This window comes from Acomys russatus, chromosome 5 (genome assembly GCF_903995435.1).
Source record: "Acomys russatus chromosome 5, mAcoRus1.1, whole genome shotgun sequence".
NCBI lineage: Eukaryota > Metazoa > Chordata > Mammalia > Rodentia > Muridae > Acomys > Acomys russatus.
The window spans coordinates 14,309,400-14,334,201 of record NC_067141.1 but is presented as its reverse complement, the minus strand read 5'-3'; the positions used below and the strand labels follow the sequence as shown (position 1 = coordinate 14,334,201).

The 24,802-nt window shown below is 47.0% G+C and overlaps 1 protein-coding gene across 1 annotated transcript in view; it reads left to right on the top strand.

Annotated features, from left to right (window-relative positions):
* The window catches only part of Dhx32 (DEAH-box helicase 32 (putative)), a 37,832-nt gene that overhangs the window by 5,736 nt on the left and 7,294 nt on the right, over positions 1 to 24,802 (top strand). The window contains exons 2-6 of the mRNA XM_051145471.1: positions 3,044 to 3,237; positions 10,590 to 10,962; positions 15,038 to 15,283; positions 16,094 to 16,193; positions 16,281 to 16,439. Coding sequence (XP_051001428.1) covers positions 3,044 to 3,237; positions 10,590 to 10,962; positions 15,038 to 15,283; positions 16,094 to 16,193; positions 16,281 to 16,439 — 1,072 coding nt within the window. The remainder of the gene's footprint in view (positions 1 to 3,043; positions 3,238 to 10,589; positions 10,963 to 15,037; positions 15,284 to 16,093; positions 16,194 to 16,280; positions 16,440 to 24,802) is intronic.

The following is a 24,802-nucleotide window of genomic DNA, read 5'->3' as shown; positions in this document are numbered from 1 at the left end:
TAATCAGTTTACAAAAGAATCCTGTTTGAGGTCCTGGCTAGGAACCCTAGGTAGAGGACCCTGGCAAGAGAAATCAACCTTTTTTTTTTTTTTTTTTTTTAAGGTTTGTGTAGCCTTGGATGTCCTGGACTCGCTTTGTAGACCAGGCTGGCCTCGAACTCAGAGATCCGCCTGCCTCTGTCTTCCAAGAGCTGGGATGAAAGGCGTGCACCACCACTGCCTAGCAAAAGAAATGAACTTTAAAGGGAAGGATACAAGTGGTTTGTTAGTTGTACTAGTTACCTTTTTGTTGCAGTGATAAAACACCTAATAAAATCACCCTAAGTGGGGTTTATTTCAGCTCACAGTTCAAGGTGGCAGGAGCTTGAGGCAGCTGCTCATACTGCGTCCAGTCAGGGAGCAGAGCTATGGGTGTTGATGTCAGTTCCTTTCCTTTTGTTTTCTGTTTGTCTGTTTGTTTGTTTTTATGTACATGTGCAGATGTGCCAACATTGTGGAGGCCAGAAGTCAGCATCAAGTATCTCCTTCAATTACCCTACACCTTCTATTTTAAGAAAGGGTCTCTCAAAAAACCAGGAGCTTGTTGCTTTAGCTAGACTGCCTGGGAGGCCCAGGGAGGTCTGTCTGCCTTCGTAGCTGGCGTGTCCCACAGGAGCACTTTGTCACATGCTGGGCATGAACTCAGGTCCTCATGCTCACGCAGAGGTGTGTTATCCATGGAGTGAAATGCACCCTGGCCCCCCCCCCCCCCCCCCCCCCCGTTTTTCCTTTTTATTCAGTCTAGGACCTCAGTCTATAGGATGATATTCTACACACATTGGGTCTTGCCTCCTTCACTAAACCTCCCACAAACATTCTCACGGACAGCTCTGGGCAGTTTTAAACCCTATCAAGTTGATTATGAAGGTTTAACCATTACACCAAGGAATGAAGGAAACAGAACTTTATATGAATTTCTGTTTAGGCCAGTCATTTTGAAACAATTCAAGATAGACTATTTAGAATCACAGAAAGTTCTGAAAAAAAATACAAGAAATTGTTTTTCCTGGCTAACAAATATTAACTGATAATTGGGATAACTTGGTGATAAAGAACCTGGGTCTCTGCCCTCACAGCTCATTGTCTATTGGGGAGGAGGACCCAGGGGTGAGAAGCCTGTGGCTCTGTGATGTCAAGCATCCTCCCCCACACACACACTTGCTACCCCCACCTTGGGCCTGCCAGCTGAGAATGGTCAGCTAATTCACCTAGGAGGGGACAGCAGTGAGCCTAAAATGGAAGATGTTCAGACATGGAGGTTCTCTCCTCAGAAACTAAACCATAGGAAAAACATTAAGCAGCCAGCCAGGGACTCCCTGGGTGCCTGGCTGCTTCCTGAGTTACGTCCTGATTTTGATTTCTTCAGTGCTCAAACTTTCTTTCATAGAGCAAAGTAGGCAGCAAATAAATAATAACTGATAATTTTCAGCCTATTGACAAGCTTGGCCCCTTATGTAGAAGGACTACATTTGTGTCTTTAGTCATGGCAACTTTGTGGCCAGCCCATTTTGGAATTGCTAACACTTTCAAATTATTACAAGAATCTAACAATTCCATTATGAGTCTCAATAGCAATGTCAAGGTAATTTTAAAACGTTAACAGATTTTTACTGCCCAAATCAGTTTTAAAAACACTCTTGGACCAGGTGGTGGTGGCGCATGTCTTTAGTCCCTGCACTTTGGAGACAGTAGTAGGCAGACCTCTGTGAGTTCAACACCAGCCTGGTCTAGAACATGAGTCCAGGACAGCCAGGACTACACAGAGAAACCTCAAAAAACCAAAACAATACAAAATTTATTAACAGTGACATAAGATCATAGTTGACAAAATGAATTTGATACCTTCTATAATTACTGCACAAATGACTTTGACTAAAACTCGGTTGGTCATAACACATTTTTATTTTTAATTTTTAAATTTTTATTTTATTTTATGTGGGTGTGTTGCCTGCATGCATGCCTCTGCACCACATACACGGTGCCCATGGAGGTCAGAAGACGGCACCAAATTCCCCTGGAACTAGAACTACAGACAGTTTTGTGAGCTACTGTGGGAATCGAACCCAGGTCATCTGAAGAGCAGCCAGTGCTTTTAACTACTGAGCCATCTCTCCAACTGTATAACACATTTTAGATAAAAAGATTTTGAAAATAAAATGTCCAAAGATCAGCTTTGCTTGAAATTGACTCTAGGCAAGTTGGTTGGTTATCTTACTGAGTTGATTTTTAATTATATTCAGATAGTAAATTGGGACAATATATTAGCTTTATGTTAAGCAGGCTCATTTGGATATTGTTATACAGTGATTGCTTAAATTTAAATGTAAATGCTTTAATTTGGGGTTGCTATTTTTTATTTATATGCTACTTATTACTACATTCTTTAAAACATAATAGCTCATATGAAGTTGTATTTTTGATTGGGCTTTCTTATTTCCAGAAAAATTTTTATTGTGTGTCTACATGAGTCTTTCAAAATGGCATAGGTCGAGGCTGGAGAGACTGCTCATCAGATGAGAGTACTTGCTGCACTTGCAGAGGATCTGGGTTCTGTTCCTGCACCATCTGTAACGCTACTTCTCAGAGACCCACTGCCTCTTCTGGCCTCGGAGGGCACTGCATGCATGCAGTGCACACACATGAACAAAATACTCATACACATAAAACAAATACACCCCTAAAAAAAAATTTAAGAGGCATTGGTTTAAACATTTTGATTCACAGCTGTAACTCCCTTTCTAAAATCAGCGAGTCAAAACTTTATGGTTTCCAATTTCTGATAGCACCCGACTGCTCTTAGTTCCATGTATTAGTGATTAGAGTGCATAGTATCGATTGCGCAGAGCTCCACTACTAAGGCTTAATACAGTCCGCAGGTAATTAACTAGTGAAAGAAAAGGTCTTAGTGTGAAGCCAGCTATGAAAAAGAGCTGCTCCTCTGTGTTTGGAGTTTGGTTGTCTTTCCGAGCAGGGGCTGATCCTGTGTCATTTTTCCCTGTCAAAGGTTCCTCAGTGGTGTGCTGAATATTGCCTTTCCATCCATTACCAGCATGGAGGTGTGATATGCACACAGGTCCACAAGCAGACGGCGGTCCAGCTGGCCCTGCGGGTGGCCGATGAGATGGATGTTAATATTGGTCATGAAGTTGGCTATGTGATTCCTTTTGAGAACTGCTGCACCAGTGAAACAATCCTAAGGTTTGTATGCAGGCACCTCATCTCGGGCTAGGGGCCTCTTGGCTTGGCTTCTGCAGTCCACAGAGCATTGGCCTTGCCTTTTACGTGTCAAGCAGCCATGGTGTAATAACTGCCCTCTCTAGCCTGATGCACACCTCTTGTCTTCCCTCCCTAGTAGCCTCCGTTGTTTCTTGTCTAAACTTCCATGATTATAATCCTCAGGGGGAATTACAACTTGTTAGTTTCACCCAAGCCCTTCTTCCCACCATGTGCTTAGAGAGCTGTACCTCCTGGTGAGCCCATCACCATTGGCCGGGTGCTGGCTGGGTGGCTCCCTGCAGCTCTGTGTGGCACCCATGTTCCCACACCTCCATCCCTCCTGCCTGTCTTCCCATCACTGCACTTGGCTTGTCTGTGCCTCTTCTGGGATTGGCCGGTTCTTTCCAGTCACTCAAAACTCAGTGCAAGGGTCACCTGCACTAGGGAGGCTTCCCTGACTTTGTAGGGGTGGCCATCAGAGACTCGGGACGGGCTCCCACCCTCAGCTCCACATGCTGTGGCATCTGATGTCTTAGGGGTTCCGAGGAGCTGCCCTTGAGGCTGCAGGAAGTCATGTTATCAGATATTTGTGTTTGGCTTTCTGTAACAGAGGTTACCAAGGGCATGACAGAAAGTAGGAAAAAGAACACTGAAGTGGGAGAATTGGAAAAGTAGCTTCTCACCCTCACAGCCAGTACCAGCTCTTCCAGCCAGGGGTGACCTCCCGTGGGCTTCAGGAGTGCTGGGCACTGGGTTCCCCTCTAGGAGCTCAAGAGATCGGAATATACTGCTCTCGGGGCCAGAATACCTGCGTACCCGTAACTCACTCAGCTCCATGCCGTGTGTGGCACTTCCATTGAGTAGTGGTGCTTTAGAGCCACGGGGCAGGGATGGCGTTCTGCACACTGTTGTCCCCGTCTCTGACATGCTTGTCCCATGGAGGATGTCCCCTAGTTCAGTGGTGAGAGGATGGAGTACTGCCCCAACCCGACACCCTTATGACTCATTCTGATTGTGACTCATACCGACATGTCAGAGCCAGTAACACCTTGACCTAAATAAGGTTCTTAAGGCCCTTTTACCTTTGTGAAATTCACAGTGCATGGAGCTGGTGGGTGTACACATGCTTATAACTTACCTACTATATACAGGACACATGGAGAAGAGAAGCACCCCTCCCTGCCTCTTAGGAGCTCACACACTAGTTTAGTTGAAGATTGGTTAAACAGGAGAAAAGAAACAACAGGAAGCAGAAAGGTGCTTACGCTTAGCATTTTCATTCACTACTTTTGACTTAGGAGAGGTGTTGAGAAAAGTCTCACTCTGTAGCCAAGGCTGGCCCAAAGCTCTTAGTCCTCCTGCCTTTGCCCCACCCCCACCTATACTCCCTTTATTTTTCACTCTTTAGAGTGACCTTTTGAATAGTCTCTTTTAGTTGAATAATGCTGCAACTAAGTTCTGTAGTCACTGCATCTAGACTTTGAAAGACTTTAGAAAGACCTCTTAGATGTAATGGCTTTTATGTTAATGAATTGAAATCATAATCTTCCGTTATTATTATTAAAGTCACAGAGGCACAGAAAGTGGGATCTCCTATCCTTGTAAGAGGGTAGCAGAACATGCCTTACTTTTTTAAACATCAGTGTGATTTGGACTTGGTTTTCATGGGATTCTTTTAAGCACGGGATTCTGTCAGGCAGAGGAAGGACTCAGTTTCTGTGCTAAAGTGTTTCAGTGCTAAAGCTTTCTGAGTAGGAGCCCTGGGGCTTGGGGTAAGCTGTGGCTCATGTGGATGGAATGTTCTGGCTACTGCAGGGTCTGTTCTCTGCTGCTACTGGACTGCCTATCTTTTCAAGTCCATATCTTCCCTGTAAGAACTTGCTAGCAGGACACAGGGTATGGTCCGAGCCTCAAGGTGGCCCAAAGACTGAAAAGCCTCTCTACAGTATACCCTACGTTCCTCCCAGAGCCTGTCTGCCCACGAGGCCTCATAGCTGTACACCAGAGTCTCCTGCTTTCTAGCGGGTACTCTGGGTAGGTTCCTCCCAGAGCTCTCTCTGTTCAGCTCTCCTCATCCATAAAACCAATAGCTGTTCAGAGGGGTGTAAGGAGTAAAGGGCTGAAGACATAGGCCTGAAGCATAGTGTGGGTAGTGACTAGTTTATGATTATAATTAAATCTGTAATTATATCTTTAGGATTGTTTCCAGAGACAGTTCTATTTTCCTGGAGAAGTAGGCGAGCTGATTTTGAGTGCCCTCAGATTGAATGGTGATGTAAACCAAATGTGTGTCTTAATGATGTTGGGCCAGGGCCTTGCACATGCTGGGCAAGTACTCTACCACTGAGCTACATTGCCAGCCCATCAATCATGAGCTCTAAAGGTAATTACTAAGTAAAGAAGCTAGTCTTCTGTATCCAGTCTTACCTTTTTTTGTTTTCTGTGTAACCCTCCTGGGCTTATCACAGATACCTGGTTAAGATAATTTTTCCTTCCAGAGCTAGAAGGATGGCTCAGGGGTTAAGAGCACTGTCTGCTCTTCCAAAGGTCCTGAGTTCAATTCCCAACAACCACATAGTGGCTCACAACCAACTATAATGAGATCTGGTGCCTTCTTCTGGTGTGCAGGTATACACGCAAGCAGAATACTTTATAAATAATAAATAAATCTTTTTTTTTAAAGATAATTTTTTTCAGCTGGGTGTAGTGGTGCTTGCCTTTAATCCCAGCACTCAGGAGGCAGAGGCAGGTGGCTCTCTGAGTTCGAGGCCAGCCTGGTCTACAAAGCGAGTCTAGGACAGCCAATATTACACAGAAGAAACCCTGTGTCAAAAAAAAAAAAAAAAAAATCAAAACAAAGCAAGTATAATTTTTCCTTCCTTCCTTTTGCTGCTTTTTTAACGGTATTTTTAAAAATGTAGTTCTTTAAGCTTTTTTCCTGATCTTTCTAGATAGTAGACACCTAAGTACTGCATACCTAAAAGTGTTTTCTTCTCTGCATGCCACAGTCTCCTGTACAGTGGGTCTCCTGTATAGTGGGTCTCCTGTACAGTGGGTCTCCTGTGCAGTGGGTCTCCTGTGCAGTGAATTCCTGTGCAGTGGGTCTCCTGTGCAGTGAATTCCTGTGCAGTGGGTCTCCTGTGCAGTGAATTCCTGTGCAGTGAATTCCTGTACAGTGAGTCTCCTGTGCAGTGGGTCTCCTGTGCAGTGAATTCCTGTGCAGTGGGTCGCCTGTGCAGTGAATTCCTGTACAGTGAGTCTCCTATGCAGTGGGTCTCCTGTGCAGTGGGTCCTGTACAGTGGGTCTCCTGTGCAGTGGGTCTCCTGTGCAGTGGGTCCTGTGCAGTGGGTCCTGTACAGTGGGTCTCCTGTGCAGTGGGTCTCCTGTGCAGTGAATTCCTGTGCAGTGGGTCTCCTGTGCAGTGAATTCCTGTGCAGTGGGTCTCCTGTGCAGTGAATTCCTGTACAGTGAGTCTCCTGTGCAGTGAATTCCTGTGCAGTGGGTCGCCTGTGCAGTGAATTCCTGTACAGTGAGTCTCCTATGCAGTGGGTCTCCTGTGCAGTGAATTCCTGTGCAGTGGGTCGCCTGTGCAGTGGGTCCTGTGCAGTGGGTCTCCTGTGTAGCAGATGTGGATCTTAAACCTCTGCAGTTTTCATTAGGGTCAAACTCAGTATAAAACATTTCAGAAGGTACAAATATAATACAACTTTTTAATATGTTATTCTTGGCTCTTACAAGTCTTGAGAATTTAAGGTGCTAACTGTTACATTACCTATTACACTGACAGCATATCTATATAGTTACTATGACAACATTTATTAAAGCATTGTTCACATGGGATCTTATTAATGTGAAAATGAGAAATGAATCTTACCAAGTTTGGTGGCATACACATTTAATCCCAGAACTCAAGAGGCTGGGCTGGAGAGATGGCTCAGAGGTTAAGAGCACTGGCTGTTCTTCCAAAGGTCCTGAGTTCAATTCCCAGCAACCACATGGTAGCTCACAACCATCTGTAATGAGATCTGGTGCCCTTGTCTAGCGTGCAGTTGTATGCAGGCAGAACACTGTATACATAATAAATAAATAAATCTTAAAAAAAAAAAATAAAGAACTCAAGAGGCAGGTGGGCAGGTGGACCCCTGAGGCTAGGATAGTCTACATAGTGAGCTTCAGGCCAGCAAGGGCTACATGGTGAATGAAAGAAGGGATGGAGGAAGTGGAGGAGGGAGGGAGGGGGGCTTTGTGTTGTGGGGGAGGGAGAGGGGCTTTGTGTTGTGGGGGAAAGGCTGAAGGTTTGTCATTCTGTAAGTAATGAGTCATCCTACTTAGTCTAGCAGAGTTTTAATTAGCCCACCAATCTCTCACCTTTTAACCAAATCTGGATATATTTACATAACTCATGCCTCCTCCGCGTTACAGAAAGCATGGCTTTGAGAAAGCTGAGTGTTGAGTAGATAGGTGCTCAGCTGAGTTTTGCTGAAACGATACAGAATTGTATTTGTGACATGAAAGGAGCAGACATAAACATAATTTGCTTTGAAATAGGGCAAAAGTAGCTTAGGTCACCGTGTCCTAGTTAACCTCTGAGGAAGATGACTGGAAAGCTAGATTTTGGATGCATTATCGGCATCTTGCATAAAATGCAATAATATTGTACTCAGGAAAACTCCACTCTTAGGTTTTATCATTTCTTGTTTAGGAAGGGACCACAATCTGATACTGCTCATTTGAGAAGACACAGGATGAGTCAGTATTAACAGAAAGACAAAGAGTAAAGCTTTGTTCTCATAAAGTGAGAGGAAGAGCCAAATGCGAAATCTTTCCACCCAACCCTGTAGGTAGAGGAGGAAGGGTCTGATCTGATAACAACATCAGATATGATAAATCATTTGGTTCAAATCTTAAGCCTAAGCTGGACATGGTGGTATATACCTTTAATTCTTGAGTGTGGTAGGAAGTTTGAGGTTAACCTAGGCTACACTGTGAGTTCCAGGCAAGCCATGGCTACGTAGTGAGACCCTGCCTCAAAAAACAAAAACAAAACAAAACAAAAAAAAAAACCCTTGAGCTTGACCCTAGCTTCATGACCCTTGCCTGAGTACTTAAACTGTTGACCCTTTTTCTTGATTTATAAATCTAAGGAGCAGCATCTGCCTTCAGGATTATTCTGAAGGTTAAATGAGAAGTGTATGTATTGGTCCGGGGCCCGAATATACTAGGAGCTAACGGAAAGTGCTTGCTTCTGCTCACTCTGCTCTCTCTGGAAGGCTATTGAGCACTGTGTCCGGGTCCCCCGTTCTTCCGGGTTCGGGTTGTCCCAGGGCTTTACTGCGTTCAGAGCACAGTCTCCCCACAACTAAAGTCCATCACACTGAAAGCAGACAAAGCCAGCCAAGTGAAACAGTAAACGGAGTGCTGCTCCTCAGAGGAAGAATGTGCAACCTTCAAGAGTCTGTCCCCTTTGAGCTGGGTATCGTGGTGCACACCTTTTAATCCCAGCACTTGGAAGGCAGATGCAGGGGGATCTCTGTGAGTTCAAGACCAGCCTGGTTTAAGGCTGGACAGTTAAGGCTGAAGGAGAGATAAACCTGTTTTTGTTATGATCCCAAGTGTGGGATGGGGAACGGTCTTGTGAGAGAACAGGTGATTTTAATCCACTAGAAAACAAACCGTCTAGTGCAGGAGATTGATTGTTGCCAGCTGAAAAGATCCGTGAACAGACTCTGGGAGGAGAGATATAAATGAGCCCAAAACTGGAGGTGGGGCCTTGGGAGACTTGGGATAGTTTTAGCTGTTCATCACTCCACTTTGAGATGCTCCTAGAGAGACCCGCTGGAGGGAAGGCTTCGGGGCTCCAGGCTCCTGCTGAGGTTCCAGGTTCTGGTTACTCCAGATTCCAGCAGAAGAAATCCTGCTGATTACACCAGGAGAATCATTTCTTGGATGTGATATCCTTACAGTTTTGTTATTGTGTTCCTTAATCCTCTTTTCCTATTGTTTAGGTTAGTCGGGTTGTAAGTGAAGTACTCTAGGTAAATAAGTTCGTAATAAAATATATTTGTTAAGAAAATTGAGCTTACATAAGGCTGTTAACACAGAGAAACCCTGTCTCGAAAAACAAAACAAAATGTCTGTTCCCAATCCCTGGAGCTAAACACACTGCAGTTCTCCAGCAGTGAGCTGGGATGTGTATAAGGTGTCCTGCCAGGGAAACTCAACAGGACTCCTCAGTTCTCAGGGTTGTGACTAAGAGCTAGCCAGTAAGCACCCTTTGTCCAGGATGTCCCAAGCTTGCAGGCTCCCCAGAGGAAAACACACGTTCACATGAGCCCTAAACCGAGGCAATTACCCCTGTCAGTTTGCAACAGGGTGGAAGCTCGCCCCCAAATCTGAGCTAAATATCAGCCAAGGGCCAGCATTGCCAGCAGACTCATCCAATCCCCTCAGTCTTTTCTTTTTTCTTTTTCTTTTTTAAAATGTTTGTTTATTATGTATATAGAGTTCTGCCTGCATGTACACCTGCATGCCAGGAGAGGGCACCAGATTTCATTATAGATGGTTGTGAGCCACCATGTGGTTGCTGGGAATTGAACTCAGGACCTCTGGAAAAGCAGTCAATCCTCTCAACCTCTGAGCCATCTCTCCAGCTCCAAGACCTCAGTCTTAAGTGCTGGCATAGGTGGAGAATTCATCAAACTGCCTTCAAGCAGTGATTTGTGTGCACATATAAACAGTATCAGAAAGAAGTCTTTGTGTAGTGGCTCGCTATCATGGGGCCTTTAGAACTTTTTTATCTTAAAAACATCTCAAAGAGCTGGGTGTGGTAGTGCACACCTTTAATCCCAGCAATCCGGAGGCAGAGGCAGGTAGATCTTTGTGAGTTCAAGGCCAGCTTGGTCTACAAAGCAAGTCTAGGACAGCTAGGGCTACACAGAGAAAGCCCCGTCTTAAAAAAGTTAAAAAAAAAAATTGTAAAAACTCAAAGGCTCCTAGAAAACAGTGTATTAAATCACTAAGCTGTGGTGACAACAGGGCACTCAGTTGCAATGATCTTTAGTTACACAGCTTTGTGTAAGTAGCGGCCTCTGACCAGGCCTTCTGTGATGATCCTTGAGGAGACGTGGAGCATGTACAAAGGACATTTAAAATATGTTTATGTGGTATTTTGTGTTGTGGCCCTACATATTCTGTCACCACAAAGGAATCTGGGCTCCAAGAAAACATTCACCAGTGCCATAAAGAAGGGCAGGCAGGGCATGGAGTGTATTTTAGGGAGCCCTTTACGTGGGCTCCAGGCAAATTATCTGACTTGAGCGTGTCTTCTTTGTAGGTACTGTACTGATGAGATGCTGCAGAGAGAGATGATGTCCAATCCTTTCCTGGGTAACTATGGGGTCATCATCCTGGACGACGTCCATGAAAGAAGCATGGCCACTGATGTGCTGCTCGGACTTCTTAAGGATGTGTTACTGGCACGACCCGAACTGAAGCTCATAGTTAACTGCGCGCCTCTCCTCCTCAGCAAACTCAGTTCCTACTACGGAAACGTGCCTCTCATAGAAGTGAAAAACAAGCACCCGGTGGAGGTTGTGTACCTCAGCGGGGCCCCAAAGGATTCTTTCGAGTCTGTTTTGCGCCTTATCTTTGAAATCCACCGCTCGGGTGAGAAGGGTGACGTTGTAGTCTTCCTGGCCTGTGAACAAGTAAGTGGTGTTCCAACCCCACCAAGTGTTGTCATAAGGCATTTCCTCTGGGAAGCTTCTAATCAGCAATTCATGGCTCCTGATGCATGGCCACCATGTAGCTATTCCCCACCACACTTCATTGCGCACATAGGCTGCCCCACAGATAGGGTACCCAAAGCCTATCTGTGGGGCGGCATCTTAAGGAGTTCGGAGACATGATCCTCCTCCTGGCCCAGCTTGGTGGAAGTTGCTTAGCACTCAGGCCATCTCTTGTAGAGACACAATGGACATAGGAGATTCCACACTCCGCTGCCTCCTCAGCAGCCCCTGGAGTTAAAGACTTAAAGACTAGCAGCCTGTTGCCCCCGCCCTTCCAGTGCTTCCATCATCTCAGTACGAGGCAGGCATGCTGTGGTCCTCGTGATTTACAGGAACCAGAAAATGTTGGATACAAGCTGAGCTACGAAGGGGTGAGCCTCTGCTGTGGTGTGAATCTGCCAGGGGTGGCTCAGAGGTGTGACCTCAACTCAGGCTCAGAACTGAAGGAGCCTGGTGCAGGTCTTGAGACTTAAACTTGATCTGTTTCCTTAGGGAAAGTAATTTAGAGGCATTTGCATAAGGGCATTTATCAGCTGTTTGTGCAGATGATCCATATTCTCCTGAATAATAATCTCCTATGATAGTGATTTATGCTATCCTCCTGACCCAGTTGCATGATTTAGAATGTTTAAAAAGGCCCTTGGGGAAGCCATAAAATGAGTAAGAACCCAAAGGAGGGAACAACGGTAAAGTTAGGAATCTAAGACATTCCAAAGTTGAAATTGCCAGATGGAGGAAAAAAAAAAAAGAAAGAAAGAAAGAAAGAAAGAAAGAAAGAAAAGGCTGATGACTGACAGGATAAACAGTCACCTTTAAGGTTAAAATCAGAAATTTCAAAACAGAGCCAGGTGGAAGCTTGTAGTCAAGCACTCACCAGGCTACAGAGTGAAACTGTCTCAAAAACAAAACAAGGGCTGGAGAGTTGGCACAGTGGTTAAGAGCACTGTCTGCTCTTCCAAAGGCCCTGGGTTCAATTCCCAGCACCCACATGGCAGCTCACAACTGTCTATAACTCCAAGATCTGACACCCTCACACCAATGCATATAAATTAAAATTAAAATAAAAATAGTAAAACAAAATGAAAAGCAAAACAAAACAAAGACATCCCAAATGGCTGCTTTAGAAACTAAAGGTCTCAGCAGATTTGGGGTAGAGGTGTCCTAGGGTGTTTGATTCTTGTAAATGTGATGGAACCTGTATGTCAGTGACACGGTGACCTTTCAACTGGTGAGCTGTAGCAGTTCATGGAACTTAGAAGTGCCCTTCCTGTTAAGAAACCCCAGACACGACAACGGGATAGTCTTCTCCCTTGGAAGTGATGGTCATGAGGGCTGCAGGGAGCTTTCACCCTCTTGGGCCCGGGGGGGGGGGGGGGGAGGGTGGGGGTTCTGCAATGGCCTGGCCAGTGCTGGGTTCCTGTCCAGCAGCATAGCAACTTTCCCTCGCTGCTGCCCCGTTCCTGCTGGCTCCCACACACTTGCCAGGAAGCCAGCTTTGTCTCCCTTCCATCCTGAGGGACCTCCTTCCCTGCCTGCTGCCCCTTCCTCTTCAGTGCTCCTGTCTTCAAAATCCCTGCTCATAGCTGTTGATTGTTATTTCTCCTGTGCTACGCAAAGTGTCTTGATTTCTGCCTACAATTAACAAACCTGCTGTGCTCCTTCAGTTCCACAGAAAAATAACATAGGTGAGAAGTGTTTTTTAAGAAATTCAGTTCAGGACTGGAGAGATAGCTCAGAGGTTAAGAGCACACTACCTGCTCTTCCAAAGATCCTGAGTTTAGTTCCCAGCAACCACATGGTGGCTCACAACCATCTTTGATGAGATCTAATGCCCTCTTGTGGTGTGCAGTCAGAATACTGTATACAAAATAAATAAATAATTTTTTTTTCGAGGCAGGGGTTTCTCTGTGTAGCCTTGGCTATCCTGGACTAGCTTTGTAGACCAGGCTGGCCTCGAACTCACAGTGATCTGCCTGCCTCTGCCTCCCGAGTGCTGGGATTAAAGGCGTGTGCCACCATGCCTGGCTATAAATAATTTTTTTTTTTTTAAAAAAGAAAGAAATTCAAATTGCAGACATTGCCATTAACTATTTGGTTTGGGAGTCAGTTGTGGGTTCTTGTTAGCTGTGTTACACCGTCTCTGTTGCTGATTTAGCCCCACACGTGGGGGGGACCGATCCCCACAATAAATTAGTAGAAAATACAAGGTGAGTTCGTAGTGTTAGTCCAACCAGATGACATGATGGTTGGAGTTTGCTGGGAAATGGTCTGCATGGCTCAGGGTTTCTTTGGTCTCAGGTAGCTTCTTTCAGTGGGTTTATGGTCTCCACAGCTTTTTGTGTGATCACAGCGGAGTCCTGCAGAGACTTGTGGTGTAAGAATTGAAGGAGTAGGCTGGGCATGGTGGGGCACACCTTTAATCCCGGCACTTGAGAGGCAGGGCTAGGATCTCCATGCCTTGTTCACATAGTGAGTTCCAGGATAGCCAGAGCTATACAGAGAGACCCTATCTTTAAAAAAAGAAAAGAAAAGAAAAGGAAATGGATGGACAGTATACGTGGATGTGTATTTCTTCATTGCCTTTTGCAGTTATTGAAGATTATGGCCTCAAAGCCATGTATCAGCCATGCGTGAGGAGTGGGAACTATGCATGGCATCCATTCTGTCACCTCTGCCTTTTTCCTGCTGAGCAGTTCCTTCATTTCTCCTCCTGAAAAAAAAAAAAGTGTGTGTATTTCCAAAATTCTACATTAAAAGTGTAAACAACCTATGAGCATATACAGGGGGAGGAAATCCCCCTCAGGAACAGTCATAGGGGAGGGGAATAAGGGGAAAATGGGAAGGAGGGAAGAATGGGAGGATACAAGGGATGGGATAACCATTGAGATGTAACAAGAATAAACTAATAAAAAAAAAGTGTAAACAACTAGAAACAAGCAGACTCAATCTCAAAAAGCAAAATGGCATAGACAGGAGGGCACCATGAGCTAGAGGCAGGGGGAGGGGAACAGCGGGCACAAGAAGCCGACCTTTCAGTTTGAGGGTTTAGTGAACTCGGGTAGGCCAGCTGAGGTTCCCATCTGGTGGCTTACCTTACATTTTAAAAGCAGAAAATGTTAAAACTATGCAAAGCACTCAGACTAAGTAACAAGTAACATCTTTTCAAAAGCTGGGGTCGAGGGGGTTGAGATGTGCAAACTGGAACACCTTACCTTCGGCCACTCCCATTTGCTTGTAAGTTAGTTTATGGCAGGTGGTATATATTTTCCCAAAGCGTTAGATGTGCATTTGAACAGATGGTTCTAAATGCCTGCAAATGCAAGGTATCAGAGACAATAACTGCTTCTTGACCACTAGAAGATGGTACTTTAAAGTACGCGTGGGTCAGATGATTTCTAACGTGACCCAGGCGAGACTCCCAATCACGCTTTTGTGTGTGCTCTATGTTGTATTTTAGGTTTTTGAGATGAGGTTTCACACTGTAGTCCAAGCTGACCTTGATCTCACAGCACTCTTCCTGCCTCAGCCCTCCACCCCCAACTCCCACCCACCCCCGAGCCCTGGGAACCCAGGCATGAGCCAGCACACCTGGCTGGTGTGCTTTCCTTTAGAGAAGATCTGGATGATGTTGGGTAATGCTTAGTTTCATTAGCTCAAAGAACAACTGATGTGAGGCTGCTTTGACTTATCTGTGCAGGTTACTGTGTCTGAGGAATGGAATCAAGCTAGAAAAACAGGAGAATAAAGGCATAGACGCAGTAGGATGTTTTCCAAGAGGAAGACCATTCTGGACTAAAAGCAATGAAATTGTGTAGAAATCACATTTAACTCACCCAAAGAAAGATTACGTCTTCCTTTTTTTTAAATTTACGGCAACAGCATGGACACTTCTTTCCCTGTGTGCATTATTGCCCACAACATTATTGAATTATGGGATAGTTTTGTACTGAAATATTATTCTTTATTCTCATAGATGTTTATTTTCTCACTTTAGGATATTGAAAAAACCTATGAAATTTTGTGTCAGGAAGGATCCAACTTAAATCCAGACCTGGGCGAGCTAGTGGTCATTCCTTTGTATCCCAAAGAGAAATGCAACCTGTTCAGGCCAGTGGATGAGGCTGAGAAAAAATGCCAAGTCTATCAGAGAAGGGTGGTGCTGACCACCAGCTGCGGGGAGTCTCTGATCTGGAACTACTCGGTCAAATTTGTTATTGATGTCGGTGTGGAAAGAAGACAGGTAATTGCCGTCCTGGGGCTGGAGCTGGCCAGTCAGCACTGGCACCCACTTGCTGAGTACCTGCTACGCCAGTGGCCAAAAATGAGGGTGCAGTGTGACCCAGGGCTCTCTTTATTTAGTCAGATGTGCTTTCTGAGTGTTTGTAACCATGGTGTCCCAGTGTCTATGAAGACTCCCTCGAAACAAGTTGGAGGAAATCTGTTTTGAGCCAGGATCTCGCCCTATGGCCTGCCTGGCTCAGCCTCCGAATTCTGGGATCTTAGCCTCGCTGCCACACGTGGCTTGTTAGAGTCACGTTACTTCAGTTGCTTCACTGTTCCTAGAGCACAGGCTGTCACTTGCCCTTCTAAGCCACAGGCAAGAGCAAGAGTAACTATTAGTGCTGTGTGGCATTTATAGTAGGGGTGCTACCCAGAAAACCCCACACTGTGTGTCACAAATGTAGGCCCACTGAGGTACCACTCAGTCTAAACAAAACATCAGAGCAGTACAGCCCTGTTGAATGGAAACTCTTTCTGTCAGTAGCATGGGGGCAGGTGTCCCCAATTCACCAGTGTGGGGCTCTGAGCAGTGGCAGTTCACTGTGATACTAAAGTCCGTAGTGACAGAAGCGCAGTGGAAGCAGGCAACTTATCAGCCCATCTGTTAAGGCCCTTGCAGTTTCCTATCTGTGGTGTGTGGTAGACACCAACCAAAGAAAAAGAGTCTGACAGCATTTCCATGGGGCCATGCTGCAGGGCGGTCACCTTGGGTGGAGGTGGGTGACTGCACTGAGTCTCCGGGAGCTGACACACTGTGCTTCTGTTAAAGGTATACAGCCCCCGAATCAGAGCCAACTCCCGCGTCCTACAGCCCATCAGCCAAAGCCAAGCGGAGATCCGGAAGCAGCTCCTCGGGTCTTCTCCCTCAGGTAGTGTGGTAGGCACAGTAGCTTCAGTGTAGAGTTCTTCTGGCATGCCACAGCAACACTGAAGCCATTTCTCTTGGCTTTTTAAAGGAAAACTTTTCTGTCTGTACACTGAAGAATTTGCCTCCAAAGACATGAGGCCGCTTAAGCCAGCAGAGATGCAGGAAGCCAACCTGACCAGCATGGTGCTCTTCATGAAGAGGGTGGACATCGCGGGCCTGGGCCGCTGCGACTTCATGAACAGGCCAGGTAGCCTTACATTCAGGTTTTCTTCTTCCTGCCGTGGCACCTGAGAGCATGTGGCATCTGTTACTGTAAGCCAGCATGGGTTTTGGCCAGTGCTGATACCTTTTCACCATCACAGGCAGGAATTATCTGAACATTTAAAAGCACAAAAACCTAGTTGTATATGGGGGCAGGCAGTGTGGGTGTGAGGGCTGACTTCATCATTATTGCTATTGATGAAACACCATGACCAAAAGCAAACTGTGGAGGATTTATTTGGCTTACACTTCTAGATCTCTTTTCATCATTGAAGGAAGTCAGGACAAGAACTCAAGCAGGACAGGGGGACCTGGATGCAGAAGTTGCTGCACAGGCCCTGGAGGGATGCTGCTTACTGACTTGCTCCTCATGGCTTGCTCAGCCTGCTTTCTTATAGACCTCAGGACCACCAGCCCAGGGATGGCACTACCCACGATGGGCTGGGCCCTCTGGGTGGGGTCTCCCTCATCAATCGCTTATTAAGGAAATGCCCTACAGCTGGATCTTATGAAGGCATTTTTCCAGTTGAGGTTCCCTCCTTTCAGATAACTCTAGCTTGTGTCAAGTTGACATAAGATTAGCCAGCAGAAGGGCCAAAAGTTAGTGTCAGGTGTTTTTCTGTATCGCTCTTTACCTTCATTTTTGAGACAGGGTCTGTCCTTGAACCTAGAGCTCTCTGAGTGGCTAGACTGGCTGGCCAGCAAGCAAGCCCCTGGGATTCTCCCAGCTCTTCCCCTCCCTCTCACCGGGCCCTGAGATTCAGATGGCACCAGGAGCCTGGCCATGCATATGGACGCTGGGATCTGTAGTCGGCTCCTCGTTCTTGTGCAGTAAACACTTGACCCACTGAGCCATTTTCCCCAGCCCAGAATGAGTGGCCAGTATAGGGGGACAGTGGAGCACTGGTGTGTACGGGCAAGATGAACAGAAGGTAAGAGACATTTCCAGTGGCGTGGCGTGGCGTGCTCCTCATGAGACATCTGAGCACCTGGGGGACCCACTCAGCTCTCACCCCTTTGCAGTTGAGGTCAAACATGTCAGGGTGGGGAAGCTCCTGAAGCAAGACTGAGGTGTTTTGATCCTAATCTGAGCAGTTTCTTCTGGAGGTTTACAGAGCCTTCTGGCCCTCGCTTTGTCCTGCCCCCTCAGCTGAAATACTGAGGGAAAGAAAGGCCAGTGATGCCTAGGCCAAGCGACTGCTACCTGAGTGGCACAGCCACCCATGCCCAAGGCAGAGCACTGCTATATGCTCAAAAGGAAGCCAGCCTGTGGCTATCTCCTTATGCCCAGCTGGCATACTGCCTGTGTGGCAGGGTGGGGTTAAATCCCTCCTCAGCTCTAGGTACTGTGCCTGAGAGGTGGTGGCAACTGGACATGTCAACAGGTAGCTGGTAAGGAGGCCTGCCAGCAGCCATGGTCTGCATGTCTTATCTGTCTAAGCCCTCACTTGTTCTCCGAACACTCGGCTGTTTATATGTGTTTACTGGTGTGTTAAATCATGTAAGACAATAACACAGTGGCTGGGTGCTATTTTGCTCCACTTTACAGATGAGAAACCGAGTCACTAGGCACAAGGCAACACAAAGATGGAGCAGGTGGCATGTGCCCTGGCAGTGGCTGGTGTCTGAGATGAGGAAGGTTCCTGGGTGATTACCCTCTTGTCTCTGGTGCTCTTTGTCCAGCCAAGCATGGGCAGCAGATGCCTATAAATCAGGAGCCAAAGAGAGAGCCAGGGGGCTTCCTCATTTCCCTGCCCAGCATGCTCCTGAAGCCAGGGAGACACGAGGCTCTCAGAGCAGGGCCCTGCTTCGCTAACCCGCTTCCTTCTGTGACTTGGAGCTTAGCTTCCTAAAAGCAGGCAAATGCCTGCATCATCGTATAAAGAAAGGGCTCTAACTTAAAGAATCAGTTGCTCTTCAATCAGTACCTTAGTTTTTGCTTCTGTTTATGAAAAGCTAACTTTATTTTTGGCCAGTGGTTAAAATCTCCCTCAATGCTTACCCTAGAAGTAAATGACAGTCTATCTGTGATGTCTGTGTCCTTTGTCACATTTTGTAAGACAGATAAGTCAGCAGGAAGGCCATCAAAGTAGGAGTGTTTAAAATGGAAACTGCAACCTGGGCTTGTATGCATGCCTTCCTTCACCTTGTACTGGCCCTAAGGAAGACACCCAGGGGTGGGAGTGTCATCCACCTTCCTCCTTCCTACCTGATGGCCTCTGGACTTCAGATGGATTGGCTTTTGCCGCAGATGGATCTACTGCAATAGTCCTTGCAGAAATTCTCCCCTGTAGATGACCTTTTCATCTTTTTGTTGTTTTCACAGTTTGTGGTTGCTAGAGATTGAACCCAGAGCCCCGAGCATGCCATGGGAGTGTTCTGCTCCTGAGCCACATTCCAGACCAGACTTTCTTTTTTCATGATGGTTGGGATGGGCCCTAGAGGCTGAGTGTTGGGCAGGTACCCTGCCTCTAAGTTACACTGCCAGCCCCACATGCAGTTTACCTGTTTCCATTGCCCGTCTAGCTCTACTGCTCGTGTCTTGGTGCCCTTAGCATCTCTCTGCTCAGGAGAGGGGATGTTTGATGGACTAGAAGTAGCAGGCTTGCAAGAGGGTTCTGAAGTAATCAAACATCAGAGGTACCTAAAAGGAAATAGGTGCTTGGGCTTTGGGATCCCTGCTGTCTCTGTCTCTCTGTGTCTCTGTCTGTCTCTCCTCCTCCTCCTCCTCCTCCTCCTCCTCCTCCTCTCTCTCTCTCTCTCTCTCTCTCTCTCTCTCTCTCTCTCTCTCTCTCTCTCTCTCTCCCTCCCTCCCTCCCTCCTTCCCTCCCTCTCTCCCTCCTGGGATCTCTGCTCTGCTCTCTGTGGGGCTCCTGTCTGCCGCTTACTCTGTGAGGCTTCAAGCTGATAACTGGGAACAAAGGGGTCAGAGTCACTATTTATTTTTGGCTCCTGACAATACACACACAGCTGTTTTCTGCTGTGCTTGGGAAAATGTAGCTGTGGATGAACTCTGACTCATCATTTTGGAAACAAAAAATATAGAAGATGCTTGTGGCCAGTGCATTTATTTCAGCTTATAATTGAAACGTATGAACACAGCAAGCTCTCTGCCCTTTTCAGGATCTATGAACCATGTGGAAATGGACTTGGCATGACCAGGCTGCCAGCAGTTAAGTGAATTCCCTCAGTGTGGATCTCTCTTTAGAAAAACTAAATCTAGACTTTTTTTCTTTTCCTTGGCTGCCTGAGGATCTTCCTCCATGTGAGTGCCTCAGCAGAGCAACGCTGAGACTGTTGCTGTCCTTGGAAGGCAAAGGTACCTAGACAGGGCTTTGGAGAGAAACCAGGCAGAGTGCCCCAGCCTATGCCAAGGGTCGTCTCTGTGCTCACATTCAGAAATTCCTTTACTTGTAGCAGATAGAACTGTTTTGGGGATGAGCAGGATTTCTGGGATTGTGAAAAGAAAAACAAGAGGCAGTCATGGTGGTGCATGCCCATGATCACAGCAACCTGGGCTACATGAAACCCTGTGTCAGAGAGAGAGAGGGAGAGGGAGGGAGGGAGGGGGCATGGGGAGGGAGAGGGGGAGAGAGAGAGGGGGAGAGAGCGGGAGAGGGAGGGAGGGAGAGAGGGGGAGAGAGAGAAGAAGAAGAAGAAGAAGAAGAAGAAGAAGAAGAAGAAGAAGAAGAAGAAGAAGAAGAAGAAGAAGAAGAAGAAGAAGAAAGGGAGGAAGAGGAAGAGAGAGAGGAAGAAAAATGAACCGTACCCAACTCAGACTTCTACTTGGCTTGAAGAAAACACAAGGTTCATGCAGAAACTGGACTCATAGTTGCAGAGGCCAATTAAAAAGAGGGGTCCAGCTCTGCTATGGCCCCATACAGGCTCAGGCGCACATTTTTCATCAGAAGATTCCTGAATTAGTGAATGTGGATCTCTGTCAACATAGTCACATACCCAGAGACATTTGTGAGGATGCCTGCAAGCCTGTAAAACACTGAAAACGGAATTCTCCTTTGAAACACAGATTGGTCTTAAAGTGTAACCATCTGTAGAGAAGTGTAGCGTGAGAGAGGGCCTCCTGCGAGCTTGGCTCAACCATCACAGCTGCACCTGGAGCTTTGCATAGCGACTCCTCTGTACAGGCAGGATGCATGCTGCATGTGCCTCCAGAGCAGCCCAGAGCTAAGCAATTGTTCAACCACTGCACCTGCAAAGACCATAGCTAGGGTTTTATTGTTGTTATTTCTTTTTATTACATTTATTTGTGGACGACGTCAATCTCTCCTTCTACCATGTGGATTCCAGGGGTGGCGTTCAGGCTGTCAGGCTTGTACTGGAAGCTTATCTCCCACTAAGCCATCCTCTGGCCTGACTGCTAGGTACTGCAGAGACCATCTTCAGAGAGGGGTGTGTTTGCGTATCTCCCCCCCCCCCCCGTGTGTGTGTGTGTGTGTGTGTGTGTGTGTGTGTGTGTGTGTGTGTGTATACACAAAGAGGGACATTTCAAGAACAATTCCCAAGATGAAACCCATTGGAGCACCTTGGGAACATTCAGAAAGCCATCTTACAGATAGTAAAAACTTAATGGGGGGAGGAAGCTAAAGGCATGGAATAGAAATAGTTTTAATAAAACAGCAATCAAAGTAATTATTTCACGGCTAAGGTCAGTTAATTTATTTTTGTCCTTTAGAAAAGTGACTGGGTTCAATAAATGCTTGGCATTGCAGGGCTGAGTGACTTCTAGGTAAGCTAAAAACACAAACAAAACAAACAAAACAAAACCAACCCTAGGCTACCTGCCTGTACTGCAGAAGGCACTTCCCACAGGTATGCAAACAGATACCGAGTCACAGTGATTAGGAGATGTCACCACAGTGCCCTAAGATGGCCTCCTAGATACCAATGAGACCAGTGGCCTTGGCCTTTTGGAGTCATGTCAGCTGTGCTGACAGAGCATAACTCCCAGGGAGATGCTGCAGATGGAGACCCAACACCCAATCCTCAATATACAAGCACGAGAGATTCAGATGCGAAAGTGCTGAGGATCTTGCAAAAGGTCCTGCAAACACCAGGCTCTAGGACTGTGGCCTATGACACAGTCATAGAAGCTGTTCCTTCCTGTCTCTTCAGAGCCAAGCTCTTAATCCCATTTCCAACATCCCAAAGCTTGTAGAGTGCACACCATCAAAACCAGCGCATCTCTTGATCCTTCAACTGATTCCACCCGGTCCACTGTCGCTTCAGTGGACACAGCAGGCGAGGCCCAGTCCTGACATAGGTAACAGAGCCTGACTTGCCCCTCCCCTCCTGAGCAGTGTGTGTGACTGCTGTAGGTGCTGACACACAGACAGTTACCTAAGAGCCCGCCTTTGTTACTCCCGGGCTGATTCTTGCCCTCACCTTGCCTAAGCCCCAATGTCACTTTAGATGACTCCTTGTGTTGTGGTATGTGGATTACAGTTCACTGTGGCAGAGCCAGACATCCAGCTCAATCTGGCAAAGCAGAGCCTGAGTTCTGAGTAAGGAAATGAAGTGTCTCTTAAAATCCAAGATGTGCCTCAGGAATACTTGGGTGTTTGCTTCTCATCTCTGTCTCTTGGCCCTCCATGCCCACTCGTCCCCTGCTCTCTCCTTTCTGTGCAGAGCAGGAGCTGAGTGGCTCTCTGCCTGTGCTTTGTGACGTATGCTCACTCCTGGGAAGGGCCCCATTTGTCTTGGCGTAAAATATAAAACTCCCAAGGAAGGGAGTCTGACTTGGTATGAGAAGCCCACCCTGAGCCACCACTGTGACTGGGCTAGTGGGGATAGACAGGCGGTCAGAAACATAAGGCCACGTCTCCCTGCTGCACTGTCAGAAAGTGTGGAGTCTGGGTTTATGCCTGTGCCTGCAATGAGCTCTTCCCCCTTCCTGGGACTGGTGCAAGTGGACGCCTGCCTGGGGACCTTGCAAGTGCCCGCAGCGCAAGGCACTGAAGTTGGACTGAGAGTGAGAGGATGGTGAGCATCCCCTTCATAAGAAAAGAAGACAAGTGACAGCACAGAGAGCCCTTCATGGTCAGAGAAGCCACTTGCCGGGCAGCCATTTTAAAGCCTGGGGCATTTTAAAAAATTAATTTTATTATTTGTATGTGTATGGGTATTTTACCTGCATGTAGGTCTGTGCACCAAGTATGTAGTAACTTTGGAGGCTAGAAGAAGACATCAAATCCCTTGCGAATGTAGTTACAGATGGTTGTGAGCTGCCATGTAGGAGCTGGGAATCGAACCAGGGTCCTCTGGAAGAGCAGCCAGTGCTCTTCCACTTGGCCATCTTTCCGTCCCCCATGCATTGCTTTGGCCTGTTTCTCACTGGGTGGTTTTGGTATAGCAATGCAGTGCCATCTTACTACAGTGATAAACCTTGCTTGTCGGAAGCTTGGTCTCAGATGCTCTAGGGTGGGGAGACTTCCAATTACACTGCAAAAGGCTGCAGCCCTCAGCACGTCTGTCAGGGGTGTTGTCCTTTGGTAAGAGCTATTAGTCACAGTGTCTTATCCTGGGGAACACTGAGGAAGGCTAGCAGCCTAGTTCTATAGAACAGTGTGAGCAGGCACAGCCTTTTGTGGAGACAAACACTGCTCCTTTCTTACTTGGTCCTCTCTGAGACCTAACTGGGCCAGGTGCTGATGTGGCTTGTTAGGAGAGGTCTGAGGGGGCCTGTGGTTGTCTGTGGTCCACTTGTGCTTTCTTCTGTGTCACAGGCAGGAGCTGAGCTGGCATGAGAGAGGTCTCAGGGCCCAGCAAAGCTCAGTTGAGCAGCCATTCTTAGCCTCGAGTGTCCAAAAGTCTGGATGCAGCCATTACCTGAGAGTCAGGCTCATGGCATGGCTTCTACCAGTTCCCTGCTAGTGGTTGGGGAGCTTCCCTCAAACCTTTTTCATGTCAAGTGATAGATGGAGCCCTAGTCTTTTGCCTTTGCTGCTAAGACAGGCCAAGGAGCATGGCTGAAGGAAAAGGCCTGACTATGGCTTTGAGGCTTGTTTACCAAAAGACTTCCTGTCTTGATCTGTACCTGAAAGTACTTACCCATCCCAGACGAGAGGAGGCATAGGGTTCTGCTAACATTCCAAGGGGTAGCTGTATTTGAAAACCTTTTCCTGTAAGGGAAATTGTATGATGTCAGTTGGCTTGGGAGGGAATTGTTCCTGGGTTATTTTGACAAATGAGGCCAAAAGTAAGGCAGAAGTTGTTATGGCAAAGAAGCCGTGGCTGGTAGAGGCCCCGTCCTCACCCCAACCCCGACACATACCCCAAGCATTTGAGTCGACAGGTGTCCCACAAGGGGAAGAGGCCAGCCTCGGCTTCCTCCCATCTCATAGACCTTGGGCATGCGTTTGAACGGCAGAGGAAGCCTGCTGTGTGAGGCTGTCACAGCCTAAAGCTCCTCAGGGAACTGGTGCTGTTGCTCAGCCAGCCTTGCATCAGCCCCTCCCCACAGAGGGACTTGGCCTGTTCAAGACCAGCCCTTCTGCTGGTACATGTGGGAGCTCCTTTGGGGTTCTTTGTAGATAAAATGCATTGAGCAGTGAGGAAATGCTGTGATTACAGCCCCTCAGATAACTGAGTGATCGTGGTAAGGGATGCCTGTGAACTTGTAGTGACATTCTACAGGAAGCAAGGTTGCCATTGACAAGAATGTCTCCCACGAAGGCTGTTTTGGGGAGCTGGAGAGATGGCTCAGTGGTTAAGAGCACTGTCTGCTTTTTCAGAGGTCCTGAGTTCAATTGCCAGCAACCACATGGTGGCTCACAACCATCTACCCTAGGATCTGATGCCCTCTTCTGGCCTGCAGGTGTACATGCAGATAGAGCACTTATGCATAAAATAAAACATTTAAAAAAGAAAAGAAAAGAAAGAAAAAGGCCAGGTGTAGTGGCGCACACCTCTAATCCCAGCACATGGGAGGCAGAGGCAGGCAGATGGCTGTGAGTTCGAGGCCAGCCTGGCCTACAAAGTGAGTCTAGGACAGCCAGGGCTACACAGAGAAACCCTGTCTCGAAAAAACCAAAAGAAGAAGGAGAAGGGGGAGGAGGAGGAAGGGAAGAAGGAAGGAGGAGGAGGAGAAGTCTGTTTTGCTCCTCTTGAAGTTGCCTTCAGAATAAAGCAGTCTTGCTCTGCTTGGCTATGTGGAAGCCTTGCCTTGGCAGCATTCATTTATGGTCTACCATGGTTTGTATGCAGGGAACACTGCTGTGAAGATACCGCATCTAAGTCCTGCCATTCTTTTTTTTTTTTTTTCTTCAAGACAGGGTCTCTCTGTGTAGCCTTGGCTGTCCTGGACTTGCTTCGTAGACCAGGCTGGCCTCG